The sequence below is a fragment of the Zingiber officinale genome, chromosome 2B (genome assembly GCF_018446385.1).
Source record: "Zingiber officinale cultivar Zhangliang chromosome 2B, Zo_v1.1, whole genome shotgun sequence".
NCBI classification, from domain to species: Eukaryota; Viridiplantae; Streptophyta; class Magnoliopsida; order Zingiberales; family Zingiberaceae; genus Zingiber; species Zingiber officinale.
The window spans coordinates 97,289,106-97,304,966 of record NC_055989.1 but is presented as its reverse complement, the minus strand read 5'-3'; the positions used below and the strand labels follow the sequence as shown (position 1 = coordinate 97,304,966).

Below are 15,861 nucleotides of genomic sequence, written 5' to 3'. Positions count from 1 at the left end.
TATGAATATATTTGTCTTGTTTACCTCACATAATTTTTTTGGTCTTCTCCATTAATGATTTGTAGCAATAATTACTTTATTATATCATCGTGCAGGTTTTCAGAGAAGATTTTATCATATTCTTCAAAGGGATATTTGATAAAGTTTGTAGGGGTTTTCGTAAGTTCTGATCCTAGTGTGAAATTTATATCCATAGTTTTAAAATTGATATTTCATCTTATTTCTATATTAAAATTGTAGAAATTTATGCGTAAATTAAAAAAAAAGAATAACCGTCCTAAGATAAAATTTCTTGTTTCCTTATCCCATTTATAGAAATAAAATTTTATAGATTAAAATAATTATTACTTAGGTTGATGGTAGAATAAAATTGGGGTATAATTAATAGTTTCGCTCAGGGCCTTTAAATAACAAGAACCGGTTCTGCTTAGAGAAACAAGGTAGTAAATGACTTACAAAATTATTTAACATGATATAGAAAATGAAAAAAATATCTGTTCAATGGAGGGTAAGTACTTTAGTTCCTTTATATAAAAATAAGAGAGACATATAAAATTATACAAACTATAGAAGTATTAAATTAATGAGTCATATAATAGAACTTTGGAAAAAAGTAATAGAAAAAAGATTAAGGAATGAGATCACAGTGACAGAAAATTAATTTGGGTTCATGCTTGAAAGATCGACAATAGAAGCTATACATTTTCTTAGACAACTAATTGAAAAATATTAGGAGCAAAATAGATCTACACGTGGTATTCATTGATTTAAAAAAGTTTATGATAGAGTCCTAATAGAAATTATATGAAGAATTTTAGAAAAGAGAAGTGTTAGTGTAATATATATTGAACTAATTAAGGATATGTACGAGGATATAATGATCAGAGTAAAGACTTCAGGCGGAGTAACTGAAGTATTTCTAATAAAGATAGGGTTACTTCAAGGATCATCTCTATCTTTTTATACTAATTATAGATGAACTCATTGCACATATTTAAGACACAATACCGTGGTATATGTTGTTTGCAGATGATATTATTTTAGTAGATGAAATACGTGAATAAGTAAATGCTAAACTAGAATCTTGATGGAAAACACTAGAAGGGAAAAGTTTTAGACTTAGTGGAATAAAGTCAGAATATATAGAATTTAAGTTTAGTAATATTATATGTAATGAGATAATTTTTAAGATAGGAAATGATGAGTTGTCCCGAACCGAGATATTTAAATATTTATGATCATTTTTATAAAATGATGGAGGATTGTGAGAGATGTATTACATAGAATATAAACAAAATGGTCGAAATGGAGGAGAGTGTCGAGTATTTTATGTGACCGTAAAATATCTCTAAAATTTAAAGGAAAGTTTTACAAAATCGTAGTTAGACCTGTTATATTATATGGAATTGAATATTAGGCTATGACTCGAGCACATGAGCAGAAGATGAGAGTTGTAGAGATGAGGATGTTAATGTGGATGTATGGACATACGAAGATAGATAAAATAAAAAATGATAATATTAGAAAGAAAGTCATAGTTATATCAATTGAGAAAAAATTTCGAAAAATAAGTTTAAGATAGTACGGACATGTATTTAGATAGATAATAAATACTTTGGTTAGACGATGTAAACATATGATAAACATGGATATTAAAAAAAAGAAAAATAAAAGAATTTAGTTGGTAATAATAAAATAAAATAAATTTTATTTAACTATAGATAATAATATAATAAAAAATAAAATTAATGATATAAAAAAAATTCATAGTCGACCCTAGAACCTGTGCTTCCCTAAACAGAAAATTGTTTCATGGTTGCTCCAAAAATCCATCGCTACCCAGCCAGATAACACTCCTGTCCTCCATCAACATAGCAGCCCCATCAATGTACTGTAAGCAAACCACTGCTGTTGTGGTCCTATCATCAACAAGTCAACTTTTTTTTACGGCATCACAGCGAAAGAAAAAAAAAAAGAGAGAGAGAGTGAGAGAGAGGCAGAGTGCAGTCACAAAAATTGTACTCTCTGGATTAGGACCGATGAAAATAGACTCTCACAATGATGCCTTCATTCAGCCCTGATGAGCAAGCCAGATAAACAGCAAGGGATAAAAGGGGGGGATGAAGGACCGAAGGAGAAGAGTTCATGCTGCAATCATCTCTAACACAAGCTGCGGGTTGGTCGAGCAGACAACAACAGATCGAAATAGGGGAGGTATAAGACTCAACTTCTTCTCTACTCTCTGTTCGTCAATTTAAGGCGATGGAAGCATGCCAAGAGAATGCACCCGGAACAGAAAGCGTAAGGAGGTTTCAGAGGATTTGTGTTTTCTGCGGGAGCAGGTCAGGAAACAGGACTTGTTTCAGCGAAGCAGCTCTCGATCTTGGCAAGAAAATGGTGAGGAACCGCCTGAAATGCGTGTGATATTCTTTCTAGTTCGCAGTTCTTCCTCCTCCAAGTCTGAACTACTCGAACGCCTTGTCCTTTCAGGTAGAGCGGAAGATAGACCTCGTGTATGGCGGTGGAAGCGTCGGCCTTATGGGTTTGATATCCAAAACTGTCTCTGACGGTGGCCGCAACGTTCTTGGGTACGTAACACTATGAAAGCTTTTCATTCATCATGCCCCTTAATTTTTTTCTCGGTTCTACTTCTACCCTACTGAAAGTTTGTCAATTCCCAGAGTCATTCCTCCGGCCATCTTCCCAAACGAGGTGCGAGCTCCAAACCATCTAATTCCTTTCGTCTTTTGAGTTCTGAACAAGCCAAAGTAAGTAGGAAATTTCTGTAGCTGTTAGGAGAAACCATCGGCGAGGTGAGAACCGTCGAGGACATGCACGAGAGGAAATCAGAAATGGCAAAAAATGCCGACGCATTCATCGCCCTCCCAGGTGAATCCATTTCAGCGATTTCTTCAAAGTTGTAACCAAAAAAGTTTTAACTTTAAACACGGACAACATCCCTATAGGAGGGTACGGAACCATGGAGGAACTCCTCGAGGTCATTGCTTGGTTTCAGCTCGGATTCCATGACAAACCAGTGAGAGCTCGCCACACTTTTTTTCTTTATTCATGTTAATTCTGAAACAATGTTCCTCGTCCTGCGCACCACCATCATGAGATCGATATGATGCTCGTGAACAGGTGGGGATCCTGAACGTGGACGGGTACTACGACAGCTTGCTCTCACTGTTCGAGAACGCAGTGGCGCATGGGTTCATAGAGGAGTCAGCCAGGCGCATTGTGGTGTCAGCAGAGAGCGCAGAAGAGCTGATCAGGAAGATGGAGGCGGATATGGGTGAAAGGGTGAGGGTGAAGGACGCAAGCAAGAAGAGGAAAAGGAACAATTAACTTAACTCAAATGCATTCGTTGGAAGTGCCTTTTGCTTGCATTATTGAGTGGGAGACAATGAGTAACTGTCAGAATGGAAGAACAAATTAGAATGGCATGATGTTTCCACTTTGATGAGAGAGGGAGGATTGCAGTGCACAATGGCAAAGCAAAGCAACGCAATGAGGTGGACCAGTACAGTAGAGAAGAGTGTGCTGCCGCAAGTGCCCATCTTAATTTAACAACTTTCTGTGCTCATATCATCATGTTGTCTGTCTTTCTTGTGAGAATTAATAAGAAATTCGTATGCGTTGTGTGATCCTTAAATGAGGATACCTGCCCAAACGCTGCCTTATCTGCTTATTATCTACCTGTCGCTATCTCCAACAATGGTGGTTGTGAGCAATTTGGAGGTCCAGCTGATCTAATCATGAAAATGAAGGTTACGACTTTATAGACTCTTTTTGATTCTCTGTTTTTTTTTTCTTTTTATATTTTCTTATGTTCAAAATGTTAGACCATCTTTGTGGCGGAGATATTGGGAAAGTTACTAAATTGAAATTGAAATTTAATTTCAACTTATTTCTCGAGAGGCTTGAGTGGATAATTTCAAGTTGCTAGGTAAATTCCTAGTTCAGCCTAGCTGCTCTGAGCACTTTTGGGTCCATCTGAGTAAAGGTTGTTGTGTTACAAAGTTGCCCGACCACCAACTAGGCCAAGTAGTAAGGGGCTTGAGGAACGATGAAGATTGCTCGGGGAACGATGAACATTATGAAGAATTAAGTCCACATGAATGAGCTTAATCAGATTAAGTCCATATGGATGGTGATACAGAGAGGGAGGGTTATTTTCGATTAATCTGATTAAGTACACTGTGTAAGGTTTTAAGGGGGAAGGGAACATTGTTGAGAGGGGTGGAGCTTCGTTGGCTTCTGCCCGTTGCTACCGCGAACACAGTCCGTTGCTCACTAGATCGACCTCGCCACCTCCGAGCGCCTCTTTCCACTGGTCGCCACCTCCTCCCTTCTCCTCGCCGACACAGACCGCTCCCTTTCTCTTCTCTTCTCTCCCTCTCCTCCGAGCCTTCTCTCCAACGCCTCACGCATAGGAGGTCTCCTTCGTTGGCTTCGCTGCCACCACGTCCAAGGATCGAGAAGGAGGGGACAACTTCTTCTTGGCTTCGTACACCTCCACCCTGAGGACCAGTGACGTCGGTCTCTACACACTCGTCGTCACTCGTGTTGCTGCCAACGTCCAGGCCGAAGCTATCCTTCCTCTGTTCTCCCTCTCTCTCTCCTCTCCTCCTCTCGCTGGAGCCGCCTTCGAGCCATCCCTCTTCTTCCGACGACCACGCTACTGCGAACGTCGCCGACTCCTTGTCGTTATCTCCTGGACCGAAAATGTAGCTAGAGGGGGGGTGAATAGCTCGGCGCGATCTCGTGCTCTTCGTTGCTTGTTTCTTCGATGATGTGCATCGGAAATATAAGAAAACAAACACAACGCTAACACAAGGGATTTACTTGGTATCTACCTCAAGAAGAGGTGACTAATCCAAGGATCTACACACTCACACAACCTCCACTATGAAATCACTCCTTTACGGTAACTACCGAAGGCGGAGAAGCCTTACAACACTCGCAATACAACAAGAAATAAAGAGAAGCAAATACAAGGGAAAAACTTACAAAATTTACACAAGAAACCCTAACCCTAGCTTCTTCTTCTTGTTGTAACTCGCCTCTTGACTTGGACGTGCCTCCAAGATCCTTCAAGAACTGGCGTGAGAGTGGAGAAGAAAGCTATGGAGAAATCGCCTGTGTCGCTCGTGGAGTGGATTCAAAGAAGTGCTGAGAAAAACGCTCTCCAACGTCTTTATCTGCGCCAACGGTCGAATCCCAATCAATTGGGCTGCTCCCAATCGATTGGGGAGACTTTGGATCGATCAATCGATCGATTCAGAGCGCCTCTGTGTTCTTGGGAAATGCCTGGATCGATCGGTCGATCGATCCAGGGCTTATTGCGTAAAATCGCATCTCCCAATCGATCAGCCGATCGATTGGAGGCTCCCAATCGATCAGCTGATTGATTGGGAGACGTTCTGTGCGAACGACGATTTCCCCCAATCGATCCATTGATCGATTGGGAGGATTTCCTTCCGCGAGACTCACCCAATCGATCAACCGATCGATTGGGCATGAGCCAATCGATCGGTTGATTTATCCAACCCATGTGAGACTTGCCAAATCAAGTCCAAACGTCCCTTAAACCAACATACGGTCAACCATAACCTGTTGGTACATCATGCCTAGCAGCCGGCCACCTTTGACCTGCTAGGACTCTCTCACCAAGTGTCCGGTCAATCCCTTTGACTCACTTGGACTTTCTCCTCATGCCAAGTGTCTAGTCAACCTTGACCCTCTTGGACTTACCAATACCAGGTGTCTGATCAAACTTGATCCACCTGGATTTTCCTATGCCTAGATTCACTCACTAGGACTTCCCATCTGCCTGGCTTCACTCACCAGGACTTTCACCTAGCTTCACTCACTAGGATTTCCCAACTGCCTGGCTTCACTCATCAGGACTTTCACAACTGCCTGGCTCCACTCACTAGGACTTTCACCTAGCTTCACTCACTAGGATTTTCCTGACTGCCTGGCTTCACTCACCAGGACTTTCACCTAACTTCACTTACTAGAATTTTCCTGACTGCCTGTCTTCACTCACCAGGACTTTCACAATCTCTCCATATGAACAATTGCACCTGCAATCTTCATGTATTGTTTCAATGTATTGTCAAACATCGAAACCCAAACATCAAGACTCGAGCTCGAACTAATTCAAGCTCAGTCAATCAGGTCAACCTTGACCTAGGGAATATTAATGCACCAACAATCTCCCCCTTTTTGATGTTTGACAATACCTTCTTTAAGTTAGGCTAATCCCATAGCCTCAAACTTCTTCATGCCAATATAAGAATGATGATTTCCTTCATTCTCCCCTTTCCTAGAGGGCAAACTCCCTTTTTAGGTAATGAAGGCCTAACTTAACCACAATTCTCCCCCTATTGGCACACATCAAAAACTCTCTCCCTGAAGAGTTCCCCAACGTTGTGTACAACTTCACTCATTGTTCACAACCCAATAACGAAGGTCCCATACCCTTCAATATTCTCAACGCTCATCCTTGAGCATATACCACCTGGTATACTCATTTACGATGCAAATGAAGGTCTCATACCCTTCATTTTCATCACATGCTCATCTTTGAGCATATACCACTTGAACAATGAAGATATCCACTCTCCCTTGTATTCAAATGCCCAACCTTGAGCATTTACGCGAAAGAAGGTTAAGCACCTTCCAAGGTGTATGAAAATATAGATTTTCATTTCCTTAAAGAGTAACTCTCCCTAAAGACATGCACGTAACTTCTGTCATTGCACCAACAATGACTTGGAATCCCTAAACATATAGGAAACCCAAATTTAGAAGTTTTGAGAATCAAAAATTCAATATTGAAACCAAACTTCAACCTAAACCTCTACTTAGTTTTCCTTAACCAATCTGATCCTGTCTGAGAAGCTGGACAAGACAGAGATCCGGAAGAAAGAAACCACCGTACGTACTGATGAAGAATAATGTCGTGTCGATGGAGAATAACTTCTGCAGAATACCGATCCGAGAAATCCAAAGCGGATCGGGAAAGAATAAAGTCGCCGGATATTTTCCTCGTATGAGGACCCGATGACGAAGAAGAACGCCTACTCTGAATAGAAGGAACTCTGATCCGAAGCTTCCAAGATTTCCTGCGCACAAGAGACCAGCCAACACTATCGTCAGTGACCTAAGACCGGGGTGGGAATCCCTGGCTAGGCCCTCCGACGCTCAAGTCAGTGATCTCTCTCGGTGTGGAAGAAGGAGGAAGAAGATGGTGAACAATAGCTAGAAAAATTAGGGTTATGAATGTGCGCAATAATGTGAACTTACCTGGCCAACGGAGAGGATTCCCCTTTTTATACCACTTCATATAACCTCCGTAGTCATGAAGTGAACCCCAGTTTGTTAGAGTTCGTTATGAGATGATGTCAGCGGCGTACTTGCGGTAGATGACTTTTAAGAAATCTTTTTTGTACCCCAGATGTACCTTCTTTGTCGTTTAGTACCTACAAAATAATCTGGAAGCATATTTCCAGCCAAAATATATTACACCTGTCATACATTTACATATTACAGATATCCTCATTAATTATCTTCTTTGAAATATTCATTTATGATCCTTTCTCATGCAGCTTCTATTTGCACCCTTTTTATGTTAATAAGCTGCATTTTATCCAGTATCTTTCCAAGGTATTGATTGACCGGCCTGTACTGGCTCTCCCCTTTAAAGGATATCCCCGACCGATATTAGCCTACCTTCGTCCTGAAGTTATGTCCCGGCCAATATTAGCCTACCTCCTTTACAGCATATATATCTTCCTCCTGGGAAGCATATTTCGGTCAATACAGGCTTACCTACTATCGGGGTATGTCCCGACCGATATTAGCCTACCTTCATCCTGAAGGTATGTCCCGGCCAATATTAGCCTACCTCCTTTACAGCATATATATCTTCCTCCTGGGAAGCGTATTTCGGTCGATATAGGCTTACCTCCTATCGGGGTATGTCCCGACCGATATTAGCCTACCTTCATCCTGAAGGTATGTCCCGGCCGATATTAGCCTACTCCCTTTAAAGTATATATATTTTCCTCCTGGGAGACGTATTTTGGTCGATATAGGCTTACCTCCTATCGAGGTATGTCCCGACCGATATTAGCCTACCTTCATCCTGAAAGTATGTCCCGGCCGATATTAGCCTACTCCCTTTAAAGTATATATATCTTCCTCCTGGTTGACGTATTTCGGTCGATATAGGCTTACCTCCTATCGGGGTATGTCCCGACCGATATTAGCCTATCTTCATCTTGAAGGTATGTCCCGACCGATATTTGCCTACCTTCATCCTGAAGGTATATCCAGACCGATATTAGCCTATCTCTTTTGCTTTTCCTTCCTCCTTTTCTTTCCTCATCGGGAGACCCACAAAACCTAACCCATATCACTAGCCTTCCCTTCAAGTCTAGTCGAAGGAGATGTAGACGACTGACTAGACATAAGTATGGTCTTGTCTTTTCCTACCCGTGACTCTGCTCCAGATATTGAAATGACCTCACAGATTTTGTGTACCACTGTTTCTCTAAACTAAGTATAGTGATCCTGTGAGCCTTTTGCTTCTTTAAATAGGCTTACAACCTTCTCTTCATCCACCACCCATTTCAGTTCTTTTCCTTCCTTGTCATCTCTTATTGCTAAGGTTATGGTCTTGGATCCTCCCCTTTGGGGGCGACTTTTGTTGGACCAGGTGAGATCTATATATGAGTTTATTGGAATTTTTGCTCCAACTACCTCTAAGGTTCGAGGGATTGTCTTAAGAGATGAAGCCTCACCATTCATATTTTTCATCCAAAGATGCCGATGCTCTGAAGGGCTCAAGAAACTTCAGAGAGATTTTTGTTACTCATAGAGGGGCAGCCAAATGACCCAAGGGTGCTGTGTGAAGGGCACATCACATGTTACCCTTGGGCTATACCTGGTTGCTTCACTTGCCGAGCTCAGACGGCTTGAGAGGAGAAGTGGTTTTAACATTTACTTTTCCATGATGGAATGAATAAATGTTTCCCTGTCTCGTTACCTCTGAGCCTTTATGCTTTTGTTGCTTTCTTCATCCTAGGCAGCATATTGCCACTTATGAGCCTTGACAAGCTTGGACGAAGTGAGCTATCTCCATCTCCGCTCCGTGGCAAGTTTGAATCCAGTGGGATTGAAATTTTCTGAACATTCTAAGAGTTTATGTTTGTAATATTTGTTATCTAGCTGAGGTTTTACTTTTCTGAGGGAAAATGTAATGTTGTGTATCCTGATCAGATTCTAAGTGTAAAAATAAACTTTTGTATCGAATTAAGTAGTTCTATTGAATCCTTCTGTAATTTACCAGATTAATTGTGATGTGGCATTCATCGTTCCTTGGTGTATCTTGTGTGCCATTTCTTATAGCTAAGGCTATCTTAACTGTTGGAACATCTTCACATTATAACTAATGTTATACCAGCCAATATTGTCTTATTGATCACAGTCAACACTATACTTATCTAGCATAATCATAGTTATATCAGTATAAAATTACTTTGATAAATATTAGTTTGTATCTTATAAGGATATTAATTTAAAATTGGTTATTCCCCTAAATCTCTAACCTTAAATGTTTTTGTCTTTAGCCTGGGTTTAGTCAAAAGTTCAAACCTTTTTATTTTATTATACCTAGTTATTCACGTCTTCTTTCGAAGCTTCCTAGCTAGTGATTGGGTTCTTCTTCGGGTGAGAGAGTGTTAGAAACGTACCCCGAGACGCTACCAACCCCAACGTGATCCGACCTATCACATCCGATATGAATGTTTTTATGATGGTATGACACATACTTTTTCTGACCGCCACGTCACGTAGGTCTTTTGCCTTTCTATTGCGATCCTCAGCGTTTGCTGAGATACCAGTGTCTTGATCTGATGACAATTGTGTGCCTTTCAAACCCTAAACCCTTCGTCTCCTTTTAAACCTTGTCATTTCTTTTTTCTTCTCTAGAGTTCTTTTCTTGTTGCTGCCTTCAACCATATCTCGGGCTCACCGTTTCTCGACGATCTCTTTTCTTGTCTTCAGTAAGTAATCTGTTGCTTCACTAGCCTATACTTTTGTCCATGGCTGCGGAAGCAATTGCTCCTTGGTATGTCCATATGTCTTCTTCCTTTGATAAGAATGCTAGATTATTCATCCGTCGCCAATATGAAATTCCTAGGGAATATAACATCATAATCCCAGCACCGACTGATCGACCTCATCGTCCCCCTGATAACTGCGTGACTTTTTTCAGGGACCAGTTGATAGGGGGATTAAGGTTCCCCATTCCTTCTTTCTTGATTGAAATAAGTCGGTACTTTGATATTCCTTTGCAGCAGTTCGCCCCTAATGTATTTCGTTATCTATGCGGTACTTACATGTTGTTTCGTCTATGGGATATTCCTCCTACTCCTCAAAATTTCTTCATGTTTTCTTATCCCAAGTGCTCGGAACCTGGTGTCTTCTTATTCCATTCGCGAACTAAAATGATCCTTTTTGGAGATATGCCGTCGTCTCTCAAAGCCTGGAAATCTCGTTTTTTCTTTTTAAGGTTTCTAGGACCTATTCCTTGGTCTCATGCTTGGAAATCTTTCTTGCCCCCCTTGCCCGACGTCAAGGAGTTTCATCTTCATCCTTCTTTCCCTATTTATTGTGAGAAATTGCTAAATCATCGACTTTCTATTCTTAAGTGGCTACGAATTGATCTCCTGTACTTGTTTGGCTTAAGCCCTGTCCGACCTGATACTCGAGTTCCTTTAGGTAACACCTTATTTCTTTCTTCTTGTTTTTAACTAACTAAACTATTTCCCTTCTCTATGTAGTGGATAACTTCTATGACGCTTTGATCGACGACGAACTACGCATGGAAGAGGACATACTTCGCGCCAAGGAAGCCGAACTTCTAGCTGCTATTGTTCTTCCACCCCCAATTGAAGAACCAGCTCCTTTAGTTGAAGTACCCAGTTCTTCGGGCGCTCTTAAAACTCTTGAAGCTCCTGGAGATCCCTCTGCAGAGATACTTCCCAATCCTGTACCCACTGTTACTTCCCCAGCAGCTGCTGCTGTTTCTTCATCGGCTACTCTCCCTGTTATCGAACTCACATCTACTGATAGCCCCAGTAAATTGATAACAGAAATTTCCACGGGCAAGCGTCCAGGGCGTAAACTAACCAGGGCTCCTCCTTCAAAAAGGAGGCTCATTCTTCCTGCTGATGAGTTGGTTTCAGAAGGCTTTGCTTCGGCTGACCTTCCTTCTGATGAGCCGACGCTGGCGGAGCTTTATCCTTCTCTTAATTTTCTTGCCTCGCCTTTCTCCAGTGCCAGCGCCTCTGGGGATGTTTCCTTTACTTTTCCTCTATCTATACCAACTTCTGGATCTTTACCTTCCTCGTCTTCTTTTTACCTAGTCTTTGCTCCCCCCTCCATTCCTACCTCTTCCTTCTCGGCTGGTTCCTCTGTCATTCCTGTTCTCCCCATATTATTAGGGGGTTCTTTTGCCAGCTCTTGGGATGAAGTTCGTCCCCTTTTTGAAGAGCTCTCTATTCCTGAGGCAATTGATCGCTTCTCTCATAAGAAGAATCAGGTAGATGCTTGTTAACGCCCATTTTCTATTTCTTAACTATTATCTTATGATTTTTTATTATACTTCCAGCGATGGATAGAAAATATGAGTTTTTCTCGACTATTGCACAACCTATACACTGAGAATAAGAGGCTGAGATCTGAAAATGATAAGCTAAAACAAGAGGTTGCTGAGTTATCTTCTGCTACGTTTTCTGCTGCCGCTAAGAAACAGCTTGAGGCTCAGATTGAAAGTCTTGAAGCACAATTTAAACTGGCTACGGACCTCAACTAAGAACTGACTTCAAAACTTGGCGAGCTAAAAGATAATTATGAAGCAGAATTGACTGAGAAGCTCAAAGCTCTGCAACTGAAAGAGGATGAGGTAGCATCTCTGACCACCTTCCTTGATTCAGCTAAAGCTGAGGTTTCTGCTAAAGAAGATGAATTAAAGACCTCTCAGATGGCGTTGGTAGTCTACAAGGGGAACGAGGATGTTCGTTACAAGGAACGGGCCATTGCCATGATTGAGTTTCCTGAATTCAACAGACCGATCGTGAGGTCCATCCTATCTGCCTTTATTGCAGGAGCTCAAGGGGCAATTCAGCAATTAAGAGAAGAGAGTTACTTATCTCGTGACCCTCCTCCCAATTTCTTAAATCGACGCAGATTGATTGAGAACAAACCCCCTGATCTATACCCTAAGTTGACTCTGACTTGAATTCAAACTCTTGTAAAGAAGCGGGCTAAAACTTTGTAATGACGATTTCACATAATGCTGCTTATTCTCCTTTTGTTATCAACTTCACTCTTTCTCATGATAGTTATCTATTTTATATAAGTGTGTCCAATGTTGCTCGGCTTGCCACCATATGATCTCTCCCAACAGATTATCATGTCTTAGATCATTTCCTTATGCCCGGACGATATATATCAAGATTGATAAATATCGCCCGATATTCCATAACGCAGTTATGTCTCGCCCGATTTGACACAGCTCTATCATGGTGTCCTTAATATTGGTCGATTTATTTTATTCGACCGATTTACCCCTACGTCTTCATATGTCCTTTCCACGTATTAATCTAGTCTCATAGGGTTTTATTATAGTGTATATTATTTGACTCATTATGATAAGCTTTTGGTCAATACATTTGGGTGACCTTTGTCTCGGCCGATTTATCAGAACCGCCCGATTCATATCTATGAATCTTACTTAGTAGTTTTCGACCAGGTTCTATCTGCTAACAAATACCTTACGCTTAATTTTTTCCTCCTTTTATTATGCCAATAATCTGAACTTTAATGTAGAGTTTCTCAAAAATTATTTTCGGGGAATCTCTACACACTTTTCGAGGAAGATCATTCAACTTTACTTCTTTCTTTTGTTTTTATCCTTTTAAGGTTATTCCTTATTTATGACGATTGGGGTTCTGAATACCTTTTCCTCTTCTTCTTTCCTTCCACTATCTCTTTTGGGGGTTTTAGCACAGGGTCAAAAGAAACATAAGGGTTTTATGAAGTTTTCTTCCGCTTTTCTCGTCTCTGTTCTTCTTCCCTGATTCCTCTTCCTTTGATCGTTTCTTCATATGGCGGCTTCTCCTCCTGCATGGTTTCTCTCATGTTCTTCCGATCTCATAGATACAGAAGAAGTGGACTTACTAGCAACCTATGGTTTTCCTTCTTATATCGTCCGTCCCGCTCCTCATGAGGGTCCACATCTCCCTCCCTTAGGATGTATCTCTATCTTCAGAGATCAAGTCCTACAAGGTTTTCGATTTCCTCTTCATTCTTTCTTCTGTGATGTTAGTCTTTATTTCAATATTCCACTAAACCAATTTGTCCCTCAATCCTTTTCTATTCTTGTTAGTTTTATCGGGGTATCTAAACTGTTAGATTTTCCCCTATCTCCCCGTCTCTTTCATCATTTCTTTATTCCCCGACGGGTAGATGTTGGTGTTTTCAAGTTCCAGTCTCGTCCCGAGGCCATTTTGTTCAACCGCATTCCTCCTCAGGGGGAATGGTATCGTAAATTTTTCTATATGCGTCTCCCTTCTCCTCCTCCATTTCCCATTCACTGGATATATGACTTATCTCCGCCTCCTAGCACTCATAATCTCCTAAACGATCCTTCCATTACTCTTGCTTTATCTAAATTGAGGGGAGCAAAATTTAGTCTGCCGCATCTAATTGAGGAGGGTTTGATGTTTCCCTTTGGGATAGGCAATATTGACACTCCTTTGGATAGCTCTTTCGGTAGGTATAATCATTTCCTTTCGCCTTTGCTGATTAGCATATCTTTTTGATAATGGTGTTTATCCTTTGTATTTCAGCTGATGCTCTTCTTCCAGCTTTTATGTACAAGAATCCTGCTATGACTAAGTCTTTTGTAAATAATCTTAGAGAAGAATGGTTGCGCGCTCGCCGATCCAATCCTAATTCCTCCATGTTGGGTTTACTATCTGAGGAAGAACAACGGGCAGAAGTTGTTGCAACCATGGAAGAGGAAGAAGAAGAACCTTTTGTTACCTTAGTTAAAAAGCCAAATCTCACTAAGGACTCTCCCTTCGGTGGTTTCTTTGGTACTTTTATGCAATCTCCCCTTATCCCGGCGCCCATTTCTCTCGAGAGAGGTAAAGCACCGATAACTCCTACCCATATTATCTTTAATCCTGCTCTTAGGATGATGAGACCCGGCCTACTTATCCCTTCTTCTTCTATTATTTCAGCTCCTCCTGCTTCTGCTTCTGAGATGACCATTATTCCTCCTATGTCCTCTGCATCTTTGGCATTGGCCTTGCCTCCCTTGGCTTCTAGGCCTCGAGCCAAACGGACACCTTGCCGGAGATCCTCTCCAAGTGTTAGTCCTTCAGCCGTTAGTGTTCCCACAACTGCCACAGCACCTCCTACACTATTACCTTCTATTCCATCTAGTTCTTCCCCTGTTTCTCTTGTTTCTACTATCCCTTTCCCTTCTATTGCATCCTCTTCTTCTTCGCCTCCTGCTTCTTCCGTTCCCAGTCCTTTATTTAGATAGGCTGCGGGTTTACCTTCTCAATTGGGCCAACCCTCTAGTCCGTCTAGCTATGGTTCTCTGCAACTACAAGGTTTATTAGCCGAATCTTGGATGCAGGGTTGTGAACAACTGAGAGGCCTTAGTCTCCCACACCTAGCTGATCGCCATAGTCGTTAGACAGTGGCTGTAAGTATTTCTAGTTATAGGTTATTAACTTTGTACCCTCATTCCTAACTATATTATCCTTTTGTTTAGTTCCTTGACTCAAGTTTACACATCGACCAGCTACTTACAACTAAGGATCAGGAGAACCAAAAATTAAAAGCTCAATTGGAAACGTTGAGGGCTACTTCTCCTGCTTCTAATATCGGCTAGGGTCAATTGCAAGAGAAAGTGGCCCTACAAGATCGACAGTTGGGGACCTTGAAGCAAGAATTGGAGGAATGTCAGCAATTATTGAAAGATAAAGAGCTTGCCAGAAGAACTTTAGAGTTACAGGTGGATCGGCTACATTCTGGTCTTCGACTAGAGATTGCTTTAAAAGAGAAAGCTCTCTCAGATGCTTCTCAAAAAAGTCTTATTTTAGAGAAAGTAGAGAAGCTTCATAATGCCTGTCTTTCTGACCAAGTTCAGGACTTAGCCTCTCATGATTTCATTCTCCTACAGGAACAAGAGCAGAGGAGAGCTCAAGATGTTAAATTATCACTGCTCCAGAAGGAATTGGAACAGCTTAAATTAGAGAAGGATGTTTTAAAAGAACAAAACACAAAACTGTAAGATGATTTCCAAAATTATAAGGAGCAAGAAAAGAGTCGGTGGGAAGAGTGGCGGCAGGCTTATTTAAAGTCTTCAGCATTTGCTCAAGAATTTATCCGTAGGATAGTGGGTGCTCCGAATCATTCCGTATTGGGAGTTCTTCAACAACTAAGAGAGGGTGGTTATCTACCCAAGGAACCTCCCCTTTCTTTCATAAATCGTCGCATGCTTAACGAAGAACTGTCCGCAGATTTGAAAGGTCCTTTTCCAAATGTTTAAGGAAATTACTCATAAAAGGCATGTAATATAAGAACTGATAATGAAAAGTAGTATAATTAAAACTTGGTAATCAAGTACTTGTAGTATATAAGAAATTCTTGATACTTACTTGCTTCTTTATTATGCTGGTTTGAGAATACCCCTTCTGAAATGCTGGTGAGTATTAAATATAAACCTTATTCGGGAATTCCTTGCTCCTCTCGTGAAGTTAA

The 15,861-nt window shown here is 41.1% G+C and overlaps 1 protein-coding gene and 1 pseudogene across 1 annotated transcript; both read left to right on the top strand.

The window, feature by feature from the left end:
• The first annotated feature begins 1,975 nt into the window (after positions 1–1,975).
• LOC122046460 (probable cytokinin riboside 5'-monophosphate phosphoribohydrolase LOG6) lies at positions 1,976–3,762 on the top strand. Its single transcript, XM_042607173.1, has 7 exons — positions 1,976–2,214; positions 2,260–2,397; positions 2,491–2,588; positions 2,682–2,712; positions 2,790–2,889; positions 2,967–3,037; positions 3,142–3,762. The coding sequence occupies exons 1-7, from the start codon at positions 2,146–2,148 to the stop codon at positions 3,346–3,348; spliced, it is 714 nt and encodes a 237-aa protein (XP_042463107.1). The 5' UTR covers positions 1,976–2,145; the 3' UTR covers positions 3,349–3,762.
• A 7,138-nt stretch (positions 3,763–10,900) lies between these two features.
• LOC122048478 overlaps positions 10,901–15,861 on the top strand; it is a 56,210-nt pseudogene continuing 51,249 nt past the window's right edge.

Coding starts and splice junctions, on each gene's coding strand:
- LOC122046460 (XM_042607173.1), top strand. CDS start 2,146: ATGCTGCAATCATCTCTAACACAAGCTGCGGGTTGGTCGAGCAGACAA. Junction 2,398..2,490: donor TCGATCTTGGCAAGAAAATG/GTGAGGAACCGC, acceptor TTGTCCTTTCAG/GTAGAGCGGAAGATAGACCT. Junction 3,038..3,141: donor TCGGATTCCATGACAAACCA/GTGAGAGCTCGC, acceptor GCTCGTGAACAG/GTGGGGATCCTGAACGTGGA.